Here is a 19243-nt window from a genome sequence, read left to right as displayed (position 1 = left end):
GACTGCAAAAATATTAATAGAAAAAAAAATTAAATTTTTTTAGCTACATAGCTTCATGATTGTCCAGTATTGCAACTGGGTCCCATAATATGTGTATCAAGTTTTAATTGAATTGATTGAGTTTACTATTGAGTCACTAATTGAAAAGAAGGACACAAAGTGTTTCTTTCCCTTTATTTTATTAACAAAAGTATATATTGCATTTTATGCGATTCTTTTTTTCTACTTTTTTCTTATATATGCTCAAATTACTATTTATGTGGATGACTTATTTAATTTTAAATATATATTGGTTGGGAGAAGAAGGGAATGGGGGACCATTACTATGAAGAAATCTAAATTATGCATTGGGTTATGTAACATGTTATTAAATTTGGTTGAAACGAGTGCTCGTGGGTTTTTGAAGAATGGGACATGTTAGAAGTATGTTGGTCTTGAAAGATTTAATTTTTGGAAAAGTAAATAATAAATATTGAATTGGTCATAGGTAAAGAAGAGATTGCACGATAACATTATATGGGTGGGTACCCCCTCACAACTAAGGAAGCTTACTACAAGATGATGTCATAGGGTGGCCATTGTGTTTCATATCTACTACTATTACTACCTCATTTCAAAAAGAAACCATGTTACTTTTGGATCAAAAGAGAAAAAGAAACCATGGTTAGTTTTATACACAGATTAATACCCTAATGTGTTTTCAAAATAATTTATTATCATATTTGACATTGTATAATCAATATTTTAAAAATCGGCTCAACTATAAACTTGGCAAGGTCACGAGGTCAGCCGTTTATAAAGAGTTATTGATTGAATCACATGAGTGACTTAGATAAAATTTGATAAATCATTTATATAATTAAGTTTAGATAACAAAATTATATATATATATATATATATATATATATATATATATATATATATATATATATATATATATATATATATATATATATATATATATATATATATATATATATATATATATATAAACTCATGTTGAATGAGATTATATGATCTTTAAAAACCTTCTAAAATAACCATGACACTTAACAAATATATATACAAAAAATCATAGATTGAATCAATTTTTTTTAATGTTGTTTTGACTTAAAATAAAAAGTAAATATTAATCTCTCAGATTTACACAAACCTTCAATTCATCAATTTTTCTTTTAATTTTATCAATTCACACTAATTTGATTACATAATCAAATAAATAACCAATTCAGATTAATGATCTCTTATCTTCAAGTCCAAAGTGGTTTTAAAACACTTTGTATAGTATCAATGGTATTGATTACATGTTGTCCAACTCGTATTACTTATATTATATGAATACATGATCGAGACACGATGTAATATTTATTAGTTACATGTCTAGAATAATAATCATCAGTATTAATAATTGGTATTAGATACATCAATGTCAATATCTGAAAGTGAACCAAATTAAAATTTTACAACAATACAATCAGAACGACTGATACATCAATAATCAGGCAATATCTTCAACACATTAGAAAGAGGCTTCATCAAGTCTTCAGCCAAGTCCATAACTACGAGTCCAATCCAATTAACACAACAACATGAGATGAGATACTAATATCAATGGGTTCGTGATCTAAACCACGAGCCTCTCACTACCCTTCTACCGAGGCAAGGTCTACTTGAAAATTCCACCAGGGTACCTCACACCCATCCCCCACGAGTGAGTACCGACTAAACGCCTTACATTTATTATTGAGGCCATTTATTTAGTCTCACATGCTTTATTTGCGTTTGAAATAATATACTTATGCCATCACGATTCACTACCTATAACATGATAATCACATATCCAAGCCGATAGATATGTTGTAATATTACATAAACCCCGACTTGGGTGTTTATGCATTGTGAACCATTAATACTCTGTAAAATCAAACAAAGTGTCAACAATTGTATAACTCTTATATAACTCACACGATCATGACCCCTCATGGCCCTCCCATAAGCATAACATCTTGATCTAGTCTATCTTACTACCACCCAGATGAGCTAAGTTTTGCATAATCCCCTACATCTTAAAATGAGTCGGGAGTGTAACCACACCCTGTAGCTCGTAGGTCATGGATTGCACAAGTAGTATTCAATTGTCAATTGTGATGTACAGATCATTGACCGTACTACTCTATCTCTTGAGAACTTCAATCTCGTGCTTCACATGCATGGAGTATGAATCATACTTAATAACTAGGATTGTCACAAATCCTAGAAATGACTAACATGATATCTCATGTATCTTGTGCCCTATAAAGATGTTGTGGTAGTGCATAAGTATGGTAATACTCAAACATGATTCCAACTTCGAGACCGTGTTATCCAAGTGAACCACCCAACATTATGCATCGTGTCGTCCGCCCATCATCTATAGGCACAACATCAGTTATCTCGATAGGTCTTTTTAAGATTGTCACCCCATGAACCCTTCCAGTCACACTCCTTGTGGATATAATAAAAACATACGGGTGCCAAGTGCCAAGGGTTACTATCATGTGACAATAGCTAAATGGGGCATTATATCTCGTAGGATGATTGTTGGACATGAGACTCCAAACACAAGAGAGAGGGTGAATTGTTTGGAATTGAAAATCCATTTTCAAAACAAACTATTTTACAAAAACCAAGTATAAAAATCTTTTGTAAAACATAAAAAATAAGAAAACAAAATTGCAACGAACATAAATGGTTGGAAATTAAATAATTAAGAGATAAGAGAAAGGCACCATAATTATAGATGTTCGATCTTAATGAAGTAACATACTCTTTTCCCCAAGAATTCTTTATTAAGAGTATCCACTATCTTGAGCGCTTTTAACAAGATATGCCAATGAACCTCCTTATATAAGGATTAAAGTTTTTCAGTGGCTAACTTCCCAACCAAGACAGAGTTTTAAGTACGAAGACTTCCACAACCAAATAATGGCTTTTTAACATCAATCTAAGCTCATGAATTAGGTGAGAGCTTTTCACAAATGACTAAGCTCATGAACCGACTAAGAGTTTTAATAACAAAGACCTCTCAAACCAAATAGAGGTTTTACTTGGTTTACCTCAACAACCAGAAGAGATCTTTTCACTTTGTTTTAACATATTACATGTAACTATTTATTTACCCTTGTAATAGTTAGGGTTCTCATTCCTAAAAATTTCCCATATCAGCTCACGATGCGCCTAGGTGAACAAAGATGAAGACGACTTCGATTGCAGACAAATACGAAATGGATGGTTACAGTTGCAAATGAAGACGAAGTCGACAACATTGAAGCTTCAAACGCATGAGGTAAGTTACTTCGACCCTTCTTCTCTTCCAATATGTGAATTATAAATCATTTTGGTATGACATTAAACTGTAAATCATTTTGGTACGATATTGAACTTTAAACATTTCTCTGAACCTTTATTCATAGGACATACAACATTTTAATGTTAGTTTTCACCACGGGGTGAATTTATTATGGTCAAGCAAAATGAGATTGTTTACAAAAGGGGTGTTGATACAAATATTTTTGGGAAACACATTGAGAACTGGACAATGGGAAACATTCACAAGTTGGTGAATAGGTGGGGGTATAAAGAAATAACTTATAGGTTGTGGATTAAAATTTTGGAAATAGATGAAGATTTATTTCAGATAAGAAAGAATGATGATGCATACGATTTTGGTGCATATGCTTGTGCAAATCAAATTGATGGAGATATCTTTATGGAACATGATGTTGAGAATATAGAACTTAGAGTCAGGGTTCCTAAGTGTGTTAATGAGGTGACATATGTGGAAGGAATAGAAGATGAGGTGGTTGGAGGGTTATATGATAGTGAAGATGATAAAGTTACTGCTCTTGTAGATGGATTTGATGTAACTGTACCTATAAATGAAGGGGAGATAGTTGTTGGACTGTTTGGTAGGCCCAACAAGAAAATTGAAGAAGATGATATTATAGTGATAAATTGGACAACTCAGACCCAGATGAATCTGCTGATAATGAAAGACCCAAGTTTGACAGGTTTAGGAAAGAGCAGCTTAATAAGGACTAGAAGTTTAAGTGGGGTATGGAATTTAAGTCCCTTGTTAATTTTAGAGAGGAAATTCATTAGTGGTCAGTGTTAAATGGTAGGGAAACTACCTTTGTGAAATATGAGAGTTATAGGGTAAGGGTAGAATGCAAGGCTAAATGTGGTTTTTTAGTCCTATGTTCTAAAGTGGGCCACAAGAACATATATGCTATGAAAATATTGGTGGATACCCACACATGTGCTAGGATTTTGAATAATAGATCTGCAAGCTAAAAGTGGGTGGCCAAGGCTATAATCAAGAAAATGAAAACATCTGAAACAATTAGAATCCGAGATATTATGCCAGATATCAAACAAAATTTTCTGTAGGTATCTGTGTTGCTAGAGCACGGAGAGCAAAGTTGACAGCAAAGAAAATTATTGAAGGTGATGCTGATAAGTAGTATGTAGATCTATGGAGGTATGTTGCTAAGTTAACAAGAGTTAATTTTGGGAGTACTATGATGATCAATATTGAAAGGCCATTGCTATCGATACAACCAAGGTTTGGCTCATTTTACTTTTGTTTTGATGGTTATAAAAAGGGTTTCATAAATGGATGTAGACCATTTGTTGGGGTTGATGTTTGTCACCTGAAGACCAAATATGGTGAACAACTACAAATTGATGTGGACAGGGATCCCAATGATTCATATTTCCCTTTGGCATTTAGTGTTGTTGCTACTGAAACAAAGGAGAGTTGGATATAGTTTCTAAAATTATTGATGAACGATATTGGACATGAAATAAGATATGTATTTATCTCAGATCAATAAAAGGTATGGCATGAACATCATGTTTTTCATTCATATCATCATCTATAAATGTTGGTTCTACAATTTGTAATGCCTATGTTAAATTTTGATTTAGGGATTAGTAGCTGCATAGGTTGTGTCTGAGACACTTGTATGAAAATTTCAAGAAAAAGTTTGATAGCGGAACTCTTATAAAGGATTTGATGATAGGAGCTGCTAAAGCCACTTACTATCAAGGTTGGGTCCAAAAGATGAATCAACTAGTGTTCAACCAACTGATGTTAATCATGTGCCTGCATCTGTTCAAACTAATCTTGCAGATGTGTAGGCCACTGCAGATAACCACATGATGCAGGTCAGACTAGATCATATGTGGTACACGCAAGTCAGATTGGTTTAAGTCAGGCACATGCAAAAAAAAGGGATTTTTTTCATGAAGATGAGAAAAAGGCAGAGTGAAAGAATTAAGTTGAGGTGGTTTCAAAAGCCAATTGTAGGCCAAGGTTCAACTAGTAACCAACCAATAACATTGGAAAAACCTGAAGAAAAAACAAGTACACATGGACATGATTCTAAGCTTGGGGTTTTAACTAGATCATTAAACTCTTGGAAGAAGAAGAAATGACAGCTTATGTAATAATGATGCACATTATGTGCCAGTACTTTTAATGCTGTGCTTGTAGTATGTTTTACTTTTGTTTAAATTGTGCTTGTAATGTTGACACAAGTGTGCCATCTAGTTATGCTTGTACTGTTGACAAATCAAGTGACATTTTATTATTCTTGTAATTTTGCACTTTATTTGCCATTTTTTATCAAACTTATGCACTATATGTGCTATTTGGTATTGAATTATGCAGTATGCCATTTTGTATCTCAATTGTGCACGATACCAATTATGTAAATAATTTTTATACAAACTATAATATCAGAAAAATTTCTCTCAAGCCCAACTTTTCCATGAGATATAATATTGATACAACATATTTATATAACATTAGGTACAATAATAAAAACACAAGATTACATTAACTTAATAATTTTTTAAAACAACATCCATGACACAACAAGTGCAATCATCAACCAATAGCTTCTGTTCTTCTCCATTACCAACTTTTTCTTCATATTTTCAATCTTCTTTGAATTGGTTTCTACACCACACTTCTTGGCAACTTCATTCCCAACTTCTTTGACAATGTCCTTCGCATATTCCCTTAAATAAACCTTTGTCATTTCACTTTATTTTGTGGGAATCATTTGAGTCCTTTGAACATCATAAACCTCATTGTCCCACACGAATTTTTCACACTCACTCTGCAAATATGTTAAACACAATTATAAGAGTTAAGCTCATGAGAAAAACGAAGAAAAACATGAACAAACACTTATCACTGAATTTCGATATTTCCAAAATTTTTGATTTGGGTTATCAATGGTGTTTGATACCCAGATCTTCATTGGTTCATTGAAGCCACATATTGGCAAGCTTAGACCACTTGAGTTGCCAACATATGATGTTTTTATTCCACCTGTGATTGAAACCACGATGAACCCTATCAGATGGAATAGATGAAGAAAGGGAAAAATTCAGAATAGATGAAGAAAAGGGAAAGAATCGTGGCCTTGGTAACCCTAATAAATGGAAATTCTTTAAAGATTGAACTAAAAGAAAATTAAAAAATAAATTTGATGGTGTCAATACAGCCAAACCACGCAGGAAAAAATGAGGGGATTTTTGGTGAAATCTGGCACTCGGGGGCCTAACAGACGAAATCTGGGTATTACGAGGGGGATTAAAAAAACTTTTACAAGGGGATAAAGTAAATCTCGCTAACATTGGAGGGAGTGTTGTATATTTAACCCTAAATTAATTATGTATTCTATTATAATTTTATATCAATGATTTATTAAATAAGTTAATTAACTTTCGTGCGATTAGTGCATCACACATGCTTAATTACTAGTTGACTTAAAATAAACGGTCCAACAACATGATAAAATCTAAGGTAATCACCTGTGACCCGTTCCAACATAACTTATCAAAACCGTTTAAAAATTGGGAAGAAATGAGCCTTAAAGTATCAATCATGGTTTGGTCTGGATGGCGGTTTTGGGCCCAAACCAGCCAACTCGGCTCGTTGTCTAACCCTACATTATTGGGTGAGAATATGGACACAAGGAGATATAGAATGGAGGGTGAATAAACCCTTTCCCTTTAAGACAATTTCAAAAATAGTTTAGGTACCATATACGAAATTAGAGATTTTAATAAGCGCATAAGCAAAAGATAAAAGCAAGAGAGCTTGGAAGCATATAAATGAATGAAATCAAATGAACTAATACATAGTGTTACTAAGTTTTTTTTAGTGAAAACGATGCTAAGAACAAGGTATAATAGGGAACACAATGGGAAGCAAGATGAACAACAAGGAATTTGTTATAACCGTTATTCTTTACTTTCAATTTCAATCAAAATTACAAGTGTTACAAGAATAACAAATAACCCTCTCACCCTAAATTAGGATTTGCAGTATCTAATAATGAGAGACTAGTATGCTATTTATAATAAACCTAACATACTAAACTAATGGGCTTTTTCACAAATACGCATTACAAGCCAACTTAGGATACGAGCTAACTTAAACAATTGAACATAACAAACATGCCCAATTTGAAATACTAACAACCCTAGCATTTCGACACCCACATACTAGAACATACTTCGACTACAATATGTAGGTCTTTGACACATTCTCTGTCGAAACAGGAAGCTAATCTTTGAACCACTAGAGTTTGATCTAATTCTTACATATTTAATTGCTTCTAAATCAAGCCAATCACAAGACAACTAAAGCAATTTTAAACAATGCTATTTCAAAACTTTTTGCATACATGTTCTATCAAAACATAATTGAATTCATGATACTTCAATAAGATTGATACACCACAAAACTAAGCTTGTACATTATATTTCTATAATCAAAGTCTAAATTATATGGAATACAATTAATGCAACAACGTACTAGTGCAATAGCATAATGATAAATACTGGAAAATTAAAAGGAGATAAGGGAAGAAGAAAATATACACAGAGATACATAGTGGTTTGACGTTCGTTCTCGGTTTGCCTACTCCACTATTTAATTGAGTTGAAAACCATTGAAAACCAATCACGATCTTCCAATATTTTGATAAGTTTGATTACAAGCATATATGTTACAACAAATTATCAACCCATAATTCCCTCTGTTGATGCAAACACTCAATTTGCAACAAACATAAGATCTCTAAAAGATCTTGATCCAATAACCTTGCTATCCATAATAACCTAATTCAAGTATTTGTATGTGTCAATTAACCTGATCCCCCCAATCTCTTGTCCAATTTATTGCCATTAGCTAAGCATGATTGGACAACTCATAACTTTGTCTGCGAGAAATCTTTCTCCAACTCTAACAAAGATGAACAACTTCCACCAATACCTTACAGATAGTTGATACTTGATTTCGCCAAAGTCTTCCTTGGAGTATAACGAAACTCTTATCCTAATGAATAACAACAAATGCAAAATTGCATCCAAGAAATTATATATGCACCTGTACCACACAACCAACTTCACACAAAAACATTATATTCCCTAATGTACCACTAGTTTTTCTTAATACTCAATCTTTAGAGATGAAGGTCCTCAAACAAGGAAAAAAGACTAAGGATGAAGATGATGAACAATTCCAAAATATCTCACAATCATTCTAAAAACACAAAGTGTTAGTCAAAAGTTTAGATGAATGTGAATGAAGAACATACACACAAGGCTCTCTCAAATTTCTTGGTAAAATGGGCATTGGCTTTGAATGTTTTCAAGAGCTTGATAAATCATGAATAACACAACAAGATAAATCAACCCCCCCTCTCTAATTCACTCAATACAACAACAAATTGCACAAGAACAAGATGCAACAAAAAAGAGAATGAATCTAACATGAATTTATAATCAAGAAGTTGTTTTAGAAAAGAAGAGAAAGAATCATGGTGATGGGTATAGACACATAAGAAGAGAAGACAAAGTCACTCTTTGCCTCTATGGACTTTTTCTCCCATAAGTTTCACTCAACTTTTGCTTTCACCAAAGAAACACATATTTAAATCAAGGATGAAAAATGAGCCTTGTAAAGCTTTGATTATGATCAAGTGAAAACTGTGATTCAAATAAGTTTGAACAGAGCCCAAATATAGCTTCATGGAGTCAGTTGATTCAAATCAATTTTTACACTTGATTCAAATCACACGAGGTTGTGATTTGAATCATGTTTGTTTTATGATTCGATTCAAATGCTTTAGAGGCAATTCCCATTTTTAATACAACTTTTGATTTGAATCATATATTACACTTGATTTGAATCAAATGGTTGAAAATCCAGAATTCGAGTTCTAATTTGTAATTCAAGCTACGCCTTATGAAACGACAAAGTAGCAACTAAATAGGCTAAATAATAAATAATATCAAGGATCAAACACTCTTACTAAATGAATAAAGAGGAGGGGGGACAACTTCTCTACCCATCACAAAAAGTTGGGTAGTGTACCTTCAACCAATCAAAAGATTCCATTTAATTTTAACACATTTTATTAATTATAAAATAATATAATTGTTTGTTGTTTCCAAGACATTTTACATTGAAGGTAACTTTATCCAACTTTTTGAATTGGGTAAATAAGAATTCACCTAAAGAAAGGATTCTTAGTGATACAACCAAGGTTGTCAAAATCGAGTTTTTACCTTAACTTGTTTTACCTAGGTAAAATCGAAACGTAAAATCATAGAGTTTACCTCATATTAAAATTATATTAAATTTATATATACGACATATATATACTATAATATTCTAAATGCATTAATTATTTAAAATTTTAACTTAATTATAAAACAAAAATATATTATATCATCATAATAAAGTGTAATATTCACAAACATGTATCATAAATTGTCCACCAAATCATAAAATATAACATCCAAAAGTTTATAAAAAACAATAGTTTCATAAAATTTTCAAGTTAAAAATAAAAAACAAATCTTTTCATCATCTTCTTCAACTTAATCAAAAGTTCAATCCTTCTACAACATCATCTTCATTAATTAAAACATTCATATTTAACTTGATTAAATCTACCTCCAAATGTTAATTTTTTTTTTTAGTATTATAACTAAGATATGAATGTGAATAAATCTAAAAATCCATAGATAAAATTTATGGGCCAAAATATAACATGTGATTTTTAACTTTGACAAAAAAAAAAAAAGTAAACTCAGATCAAAGAGTAAAATCCAACGATTTTACATGATTTTACACGATTTCACCGATTTTAGAAAGATTTAAATCACGTAAAATCGTTCAAGAATACAATTTTACATAAAAAGGTTTTTACCTGCGATTTAACACGAAATGCTGACCTAGAAACGTGAAATCTATAGAGTTTAGATTTTAAATCGAGATTTTAACAACTTTGGATACAACAACACAATAGCCAAAGCAATTATAAACAAATTGCAAACAACATACAAATACAAAATACTAAAACTAAATCAAATTAGCAAAAATATCAAAACAATTAAACGATATTATACGACTGCACTTTCAACCTAAAAAAAGTAAAGTCTTATCCAACTAACATCGACTGTCAGTTCTGATCGTAGGACATATGCTTACAATGCATTTGCCTTTAAGTACGCCTAACTATAAAATGCATGACAATAAAATTTTCCATCTTATGCAAGTAAAACAACTTATATCTTGGATATGTAATCGTAGAAACAATAACATATATCATCAAAACACTTAATCATACATACTATTGGTCTTTTGTTTTGATAAATTTTTATTTTGAAAAACACAAATATTTTTTTGAGAAAAAAAAAGTCGTATAAACAGATTTAATTTTTGAATAATTTTTTTTGGCTAAATTATAGTTATGGTCTCTCTTTTTGGGTTTTCTACGATTTTGGTCCCCTATTTTTTTTTAAACAGTTTTGGTCCCCATTCTAATTTTGATGTAACTGTTCATGTACAGTGTTCATGTATGGACATGTACTTTTCATGTACGGACATGAACTGTTCATTTACGGACATGTACTGTTCATATACAGACATGTACTGTTCATGTACGGACATGTACTGTTCATGCACTGTTCAGGGACAAAATTGGGATGAGGTACCAAAACTGTTTAAAAAGAAAATATGAGGACCAAAATTGTAATTTAGCCTATTTTTTTTTTTTTTAAAAAACTCAAATCCCTGAAATATTTAAAATTTGTTAGGGTTAAAACAAAATCGAATTAGGGTTTTACGAGAGTAGCGAGCGTAGTAGATCGGAATCGGTGTTCGTGTTCGTAGCTCTCCGTTCTCTTCTCTGAGGTATATTTCATACCATTTCTTTCCAATTCTTGCATCTATCTATGCAAATTATTTCGTGATTATCGTGTTTCGTTTTAATCCATTTTTCTTTTGTTCTTCAACATTGTCTCTGTATAAGCTTCACTGTGTTTGCTTTATTCCAGTTTAATTCACCGATTCATTATGTTTCACATGCTTAATTCAGTTCAACGCCTCTGCATATTGCAACAGCTCATAGCGTCTCTACCACCCAGCTACCATGGCGAGTACCAAAGTTCAGAGGGTTATGACCCAACCCATTGTATGCCTTCTCAACATACTTTCAATTTCACTATGCTTTGTCTTTAACAACTTAACCTAATCTGTGTATTTTTTTTGGTTTTATCAGAACTTGATCTTCAGGTTTCTTCAAAGCGTAAGTTTCCACACTCGTTTCGGTTAATCGGAACTATCCTTAATATTTTTTCTAATCTTATTTCGGTTTCAATTTTCGCAGAAAGCTCGTATTCAGATTTGGCTTTTTGAGCAAAAGGATTTGAGGATTGAAGGAAGAATCATTGTGAGTTTTAGTTTCAAGCCTTGTTTTTTTAATGCCATATCTTCTTTAGTGTGTAGAATTATGTAATTAGCATTTTAGTAATGCTATGGCCTATGAATGATTCCTCCGTTTTTTCACTATAAAAGAAGCATTTTTGCTTTTTCTGTCATACATTTTATATATTCTGTCACGAGGAACAAGATTGCGAGCTTTGGAGGTTGTTGATTTGTTCTCATAAGTAGACTTACATAGATGTATATTTGCAACACGTTGTTAATGGTAGATTTTCAGTCCACATGATTTCTCATTGGTTCCGGAGTTCAGTTTTTAGTGGGCGCATCCTAATTAGAAATCGGATATTTGAGCAGATGGTTGATAATCTTGTGATTTTATTCAGGGTTTTGATGAGTACATGAATTTGGTTTTGGATGATGCTGAAGAAGTAAACGTCAAGAAGAAGAGCAGAAAGACATTAGGTAAAGATAAGCTCCTCAAATTTTTTTTCTTTTTGGCTGTGTGACTTGTGCATTTTCTGATGAATGGTATTGTTTTGATTAGGGAGGATCCTTCTTAAAGGAGACAACATAACTTTGATGATGAACACGTAAGTGAAATTTAAATAACATTTCCATCTATTTCTTTACTTTTCTTCTCCTGAATTTGAGTGATATAATTTGCTCTTACAAATTTCAGGGGGAAATGATGTCGAGCCCATGTTCTATCCAACAAGAAGACTGATTTTATCTTTACATTTTTCATGTTAATATGCTGTGTGAAAAATGTAATGTTGGCAATATGAATTTTTATACTTGGTTGTTCCTCTTAGATATGTCTTCTCGTTGCCTGTATTAATGTCGAGATTCCAAAACCAACTGTAACACCGATATTGTAAACATTCAATTATCATCATCGTAGTGAAGTAGTCGGTAATTGACATTCTTAATTTTTTTGTTGGCAATGTTGATGTTATTGCCTTGCCAATAGTTGAGCCATCTCAAGTAGGAAATTGTCATCATAGTACTTTGGCTCAACTCATGTCTATGGAAAACGAATCAAAACAATTGTTCATCTGAGCCTCCATGTTGCTGTTATAGCTGATAAGCTGATATGCTTTTACCACCAATGACACAACTTTTGCCTTATGTCAAGATTTTTTTATCATTCTATTTATGTATGAAAATGTGTCTATTTTAAACCCTCGTTTCATATATTTGGTAGAGGTCTAGAGGATAGATATAGAATTCAAAAAATATATAATGAACAAAATTTGTATACCCGATGAATCCCATTTACAAAAAAAGTTAGAAACTTTCATTAGCAAATGAATCGGTTTGACTTGACTATGAACAAAATTTGTATACCTGATAAATCCCATTTAAAAGAATTGACAAAAAGACAAAAAGTTTTAAAGCGGTTTTAGTGTGTGGATGTATCACTTATTACTTTAAGACTTACTCATGTTTAAAATTTAAATTACATTCAACTAATCAAATAAAAGATAAAAACACTAAGCGTGGATCAAGTAAACTTTCACTTCTTCAATTTCTTTTGTTTGATTGATTTGACTTCTTTTAGCTTTTTATATAGGAACTTGGATACTTTGCTTTGAACTTGCTACTTGACTTAAGATCATTTCCAATGGTAGTTTCTTCTATTGAGTTCTCCATCTGTACCATTAATTTAATAATTAAATATTTAAAAAATTTGTCATATCATAATAGAGTTGCATTGCAATGCAACAACTAAAAGATTGTAGTACCCAATCAAATTAAGTTATGAGGTAAAGTTGTGGGACCCATATCAAAATTGATTAAAGTTAAAATTAAATAAATTCTTTTAATATGATGTGGCTTAGTGGGTCCCATAAAGAACTCAAATGTAAGTTGCACCATTGGAGATGCTCTTATTATACTTGGGATTTAACATTATGTTTTTATCATTAAAACTTTTAGAATATTTTAAGCATTTAACTTTTTCTTATTGTGTTTTTATCATCAAATTTTTTAGAAGATTTTAATCTCCACAATCCATAGAACCACAACAAATATTGTGACACTCAAGTTAGTGACTATCGACTAGTTAGTGACTATCGACTGTGATATGTATTTTAGAGTTACAAAGTGTACCGTAATGTGAAGCATTAATCGATCTTTTATAGCGAGATTCTAGGGACCTATAACTTTCTATGTTGGACAAACTATCCAAAGGGGGACAAAAGTCATAATATTATTTGTCATGTGATTTGACGGTCTTGTTCCATTGATTTGTTCGGATCATGTGTCCCTCTAGAACAAGTCCATAACATGTTCCACATTACTAGAACCTTTCTCGTGGATTAACATCTAAAAAATAACACATATGACCATATATCCTTGTGGTGACGTCGTTACGTCACTATGGCGACTATCTGATATGAGGGTTTGTAGACTCTTCAAACATTAAAGATTTAGAAAATTATGTGTTGGACCAGATCACAACTAACTAGGCGTATAGAAGAGTCTAACTCATTCGACAGTTGATCTAGTCTTACAGGTCGAGTAGAATATTCATCTAACTTATTAACACCCTTTCCTGGGTTAGGTGAAGTTTAGGTCGAGGTCTTGAAATTTCTCTAGTAGGCTGTATTCTAGTACTATTAATTTTCCCGTATGAATTTATTTTCTATTTAACACATATTCCACCTTATTGCCCTTCCCAGGACTATATTTCAACTCAAAATCATAGTCCTTCAAAAGGTCCATCAACCTTCTTTGACAAATGTTCAGTTCTTTTTGGTCAAACAAATATTTTAGACTTTCATGATCACTAAACATTTTAAAATGCATTCCATACATATAATGCCTCCACATCTTAAGTGTGAAAATAATGGCGACTAGTTCCAAATCATGAGTTGGATAATTATCTTCATGTATTTTCAATTATAGGGAGGCGTATGCACCTACTTGCCCACTTTGCATTAGAACACGCCCTAAACCCTTCTTCGAGGCATCGCAGAAAACTATATAATTTTAAGTTGGATATGAAATGATCAAGATTGGAGCAGAAGTCAACTTACCCTTCAACTTTTGGAGAATTCGTTCACATTCGACATCCCATTGAAAACGAGTCTCCTTCCGAGTGAGTCCAAACACTGGTAGGTCTATCCGAGAAAATTCTGTAATGAAACTTCGATAATAACCTGCAAGTCCCAAGAAACTTCTTTCTTCGGATGCATTCGTTGGTCTCTCCTAGTTCAACATCGCCCACTTTCAAAGGGTCTACTGCTACTTCACCTTGAGATATCATAAGCCTAAGGAATTACACTTTATACATCTAAAACTCACACTTTCTAAATTTGTCAAAAAGTTTCTTTACTCGTAGAATGGAGAGTACCATCCTAAGATGCTCTACTTCTCTTGTGGAGTCTGAGAGTATATTATAATGTCATTAATAAATATCACTACGCACTTCTCCAAGTACAGCTGAAATACACGATTCTTGTAATAAATGAAAATAGTTTAGGAATTGGTTACACCAAAAGGCATTATAAGGAACTCCTAATGTCCATGCAGAGTCATGAAAGCAGTTTTTCGAGTGTTAGAATTTTTTCACTCGGATCTTATAATATCTAGATTGTAGATCAATCTTTGAGAATATTGTGGCTCCGTTCAATAGATTAAGGAGGTCGTTATTCCTAGGTCGTAGGTACTTGTTCTTAAAGGTAACTTTGTTTAGTTGGCGATAATGAATACACAATCTTATTCCATTATCCTTTTTCTTCACCAATAATACATTATCACCCTATGGAGATACACTTGGTCGGATGAAATGCTTTTCCAATAGATCTTCCAATTGAGCTTTTATTTCTTTCAATCATATCCGAGACATTCTATATGGTGCAATGGAAACTTCTCCGATTCTAGGAACCAAATCTAAAGAAAACTCCACTTATCTTTTAGGAGGCAGAGAAGTGATGTCTTCCAGGAATGCATCCAGAAATTCCATTTCTACTAGAATAGAAGAGATATCTTTCTTCGCATTATTGTACATTATAAGTTCCATTAGGAGAGCTTTATTCTATCCAAAAATACAATGAATCACGAGGATTGTAACCTTTAGAAGTGTAGGGATTTCTTTGTCTGATAGCTTTCCTGATCTCTTTCCAACTAAATCATCTTTAGACTATTCTATGCTACAAACCACTATTATAAAAGCTCAACATAAGTGTCATATATTTGGTGGGATACTTATGTCCAGTATCCCCCTTAGGCCAACTTGAATTAGTTTATCTTCCACTTCTCATCTAGTGCATAAAGTGACTGACTGGAAGATGTAGACATGTTTTTCGATTCCTCCGCAAACTTTTTCACTAACATCTTTCATTATCTGAGCTGCTGAGATTCTAGATCCTTTTATGCACAAATATTCTAGATGTTGAATGAGATGTCACGACACAATATCTGTTGACAATTATTATGTTACAAGACGGCAGGAGTAATGAAAATAGTGCAGAAAGATTAATAACGCAAGGAATTGTTAATCCAGTTCGGATCAACCTTCATACTGTGGGGGCTACCAAGCCAGGGATGAAACCAGTATTCGATAGTATCAATTCAGAGCTAAAATCCCCCGTTTATAACTCCTCACTTAATCACTACCATCCCTATGACTTCTACCTAAGACTCACCTAGGTATGAGGCCCTCCTCAAATCCCTTCAATCACAACACCCTGTGACAAAATAACACAAACAATAACCGTAGAAGACATTCTTCCAAGACACACAATTCTGAATGCTTAAAAGCTTATGAGAACGATACCACTCTCCTTACTTAACAACTTTGGAGATCACACAACATTCAACACCTACAGGTTTGTGAATGCACACATATGGAACTTACAACACAACAAAAATAAGGATTCCTATAACCCTAAAAACACAAATATCAGTTCCACTTAAAACTAGGTTACAACCCTTCTATTTATAAGATTAATATTGACTGGATTGGGCTTCAAAAACGCAACAAAGAGGCTTCCAAATATCCGCTACTTGTTCTCCAAGAAAATAGGTTTTCAATCCAAACTTTTCTATATTGTCTCCAATTATAGAAAGTGTGGAAATCTCTTGATTGAATCAATCTTGGATAGCACATCAGCTAATTGATTATTCCTGAATATTATGTAGCTGAAACACGAGATTCCTGTAGCAATAAAACCGCCTGATTCACTTGACAAATCAGCTTCTGCAGACAGGATGTCATACCAGACATGTTGTGACATCTTATTTGACATGTTGAAGTCCAAACTCTAGGTCATCTTGCATTTCTTTCAACATGTTCTTGCTTAGTATGTTTTACCAAAATGCATGCCAACCTCAGAGAAACTATAATCTCCCCCTTTGGCACATTTTGGCTAAAACAACCAAATAAACTTGTCATCAGAACTACAGCAGTGAAAAAAACATTTCAATAGCAGGGGTTAGCACAACATATAGAATCTTCGGATCAACTCCCCCCTCAAAACCAACACACACACCAATACAAGAATTCTTCCCCTCAACACAAGCACCTCCTGTATACTCAACCTCTACTCCCCCTTTTTAACCACAAAGTGACAAAGGTAGTAGACCAAAGCAAGGTACCTGTTAAGTTTTTTTCAGGCAAGAAAACTAAACAAAATATCCTGGGCATTTCACCCTTACAAAATCATAAACTAAAATAAACAAAATCAAAATGCAAAGCACAATGCCACAATAAAATCACATGACCAGCAGTCATGCACTAGCAACCACATCAGAAGCTCCATTGTCTTTAGTTCTTCCACTTGCAGATGCCACTCTCGAAGTGATTGCTATAATTCTTCATGAATACCTACCCCAAGATTTTTCTTGAGATGAGTATCATTAAGTACTTTTAAAGAATTAATAACATGCTTCTTTTCATTATCACCATGCTCCAGAGTCACAGTCCTTATCATCCCAGTATCTCTGTTGAGATGACTAGGATCCTTGTAAGTATTAGAGTCGTCACATGAAAATGTCATGACATTTAAAGAAGCATTATCCTTAGTCACCATCTGTTGAGTATCACCAGTTTCATCCATGGGCAAGGTGACACAATCATGCTCATCACTAGACCAAGAGACATTATCTTCCAAGAGACAAACTTCTTCAGAAATATTGTTTCTATCAGCATTGTTCGGCTGATTTTTAACACAACATTTTAGCAGATTCTGATAACTACTTGTTCCTTCTTCATCTTTAGAACCTTTGTGGTGATAGGAGATGGAAATTCCTCTATGAATTGGATTTTATCGAAATTTCTAAAAATGTCGATAAAAATACATGCAAAACATTAGATTTGACCGAGTATTTCAAAAATACTGATAAAAAACAAAGTTTTCATGAAAAATCCGATTTAATTCAAAATCGTCCATACAAATACATTAATTTAATAGACAAAACACTTATTTATAGAGCATATCTTACCCACCCCATGGGTCTCTTATGCACCATGCGATTTGCCTAAAATGCCTCCTGCTTTTGTAGATGTACCTCCGGAAGCACTTTTTTTTGTTTAATTTTGTTTTGTTCCGTAGATGCACATACAGGAACTTCCATAGATGCATCTACAGAAGCATTTGATGTTATCTTCACGTCAGACTCTTCTCCTCCCCTATTCTTCACATTTCTCATTTCAAAACTCTTAAACTCTCTTAACCTCAAAAATCAAACTTCCACCGAAGTTGTTTTCTCTCTCTCTCTCTCTCTCACTCGAGTTCGGCTGTTAACGTTAACGCTAACATCAACGATCAACACATTCCAACAACTTCAAAACTCAATTTAATCGGTAAGTTTTCGAGTTATTTTAGAGTAATTCCCATAATAGAGAATCAATTTTTAGGTGTAAAAATCATTAGTTACTTTTAGAAACATAGTTTATAGACAATGTATGTATTGTTTGATGTGTTAAACAGACGATCAAACCACCAAAATGGGGTTTTTAACCTTCAGCAACAGTGATTAGACGTCATTTTTGTGCTTTAGAGATGTTACTTCTTGAGGACACGATGGGATGCTGAGATGTTACTTCCTATTTTTGTTAGGCACCCAGCTATTTGTGGACACGAGCTCATAGTACACAGACGTCGTCTACCTGAGGTACTTATCGGATCTGGCACGTGTCCATGAGTACAACTGGGGAGCGGCTACACTGGCGTAAAACTACCATAAACCCGGAGAGGGATACTTGTGGAAGGCAAAAACTGTGGCTGGCAGCTGTACCCGCTTAGTGGTAACAATCTTATATCATTCTACTTTTTCTCAAAGTTTATTATATATTTGTGATAATATGTTTGATCCCCATTCTTTTTTCCAAGGTTAGATATTACAGCACTTCCCTGACATTATGGGATGGGGAGAGGTGTTGGACTACACTGAGGCCATGCCGTGTGCTAGAGCCTTCGTCCCCCTCAGAGGGAACTA

The 19243-nt window shown here is 33.1% G+C and overlaps 1 protein-coding gene across 2 annotated transcripts; it reads left to right on the top strand.

Annotated features, from left to right (window-relative positions):
• Window positions 1-11131: 11131 nt before the first annotated feature.
• Window positions 11132-12726, top strand: LOC131656185 (uncharacterized). 2 transcript variants are annotated; one of them, XM_058925945.1, is made up of 7 exons: window positions 11132-11266; window positions 11451-11546; window positions 11634-11660; window positions 11742-11804; window positions 12181-12259; window positions 12342-12387; window positions 12477-12726. In XM_058925945.1, the coding sequence occupies exons 2-7, from the start codon at window positions 11505-11507 to the stop codon at window positions 12484-12486; spliced, it is 267 nt and encodes an 88-aa protein (XP_058781928.1). In that variant the 5' UTR covers window positions 11132-11266; window positions 11451-11504; the 3' UTR covers window positions 12487-12726. The 2 variants fall into 2 exon arrangements, with proteins under 2 accessions (XP_058781928.1, XP_058781929.1); XM_058925946.1 differs by having other exon boundaries at window positions 11181-11266; window positions 11477-11546.
• Window positions 12727-19243: the final 6517 nt, after the last annotated feature.

This window comes from Vicia villosa, linkage group LG3, assembly GCF_029867415.1.
Source record: "Vicia villosa cultivar HV-30 ecotype Madison, WI linkage group LG3, Vvil1.0, whole genome shotgun sequence".
Classification (NCBI taxonomy): Eukaryota; Viridiplantae; Streptophyta; class Magnoliopsida; order Fabales; family Fabaceae; genus Vicia; species Vicia villosa.
The sequence above is the reverse complement of the archived record's forward strand: the minus strand, read 5'-3'. Positions and strand labels throughout refer to the sequence as shown.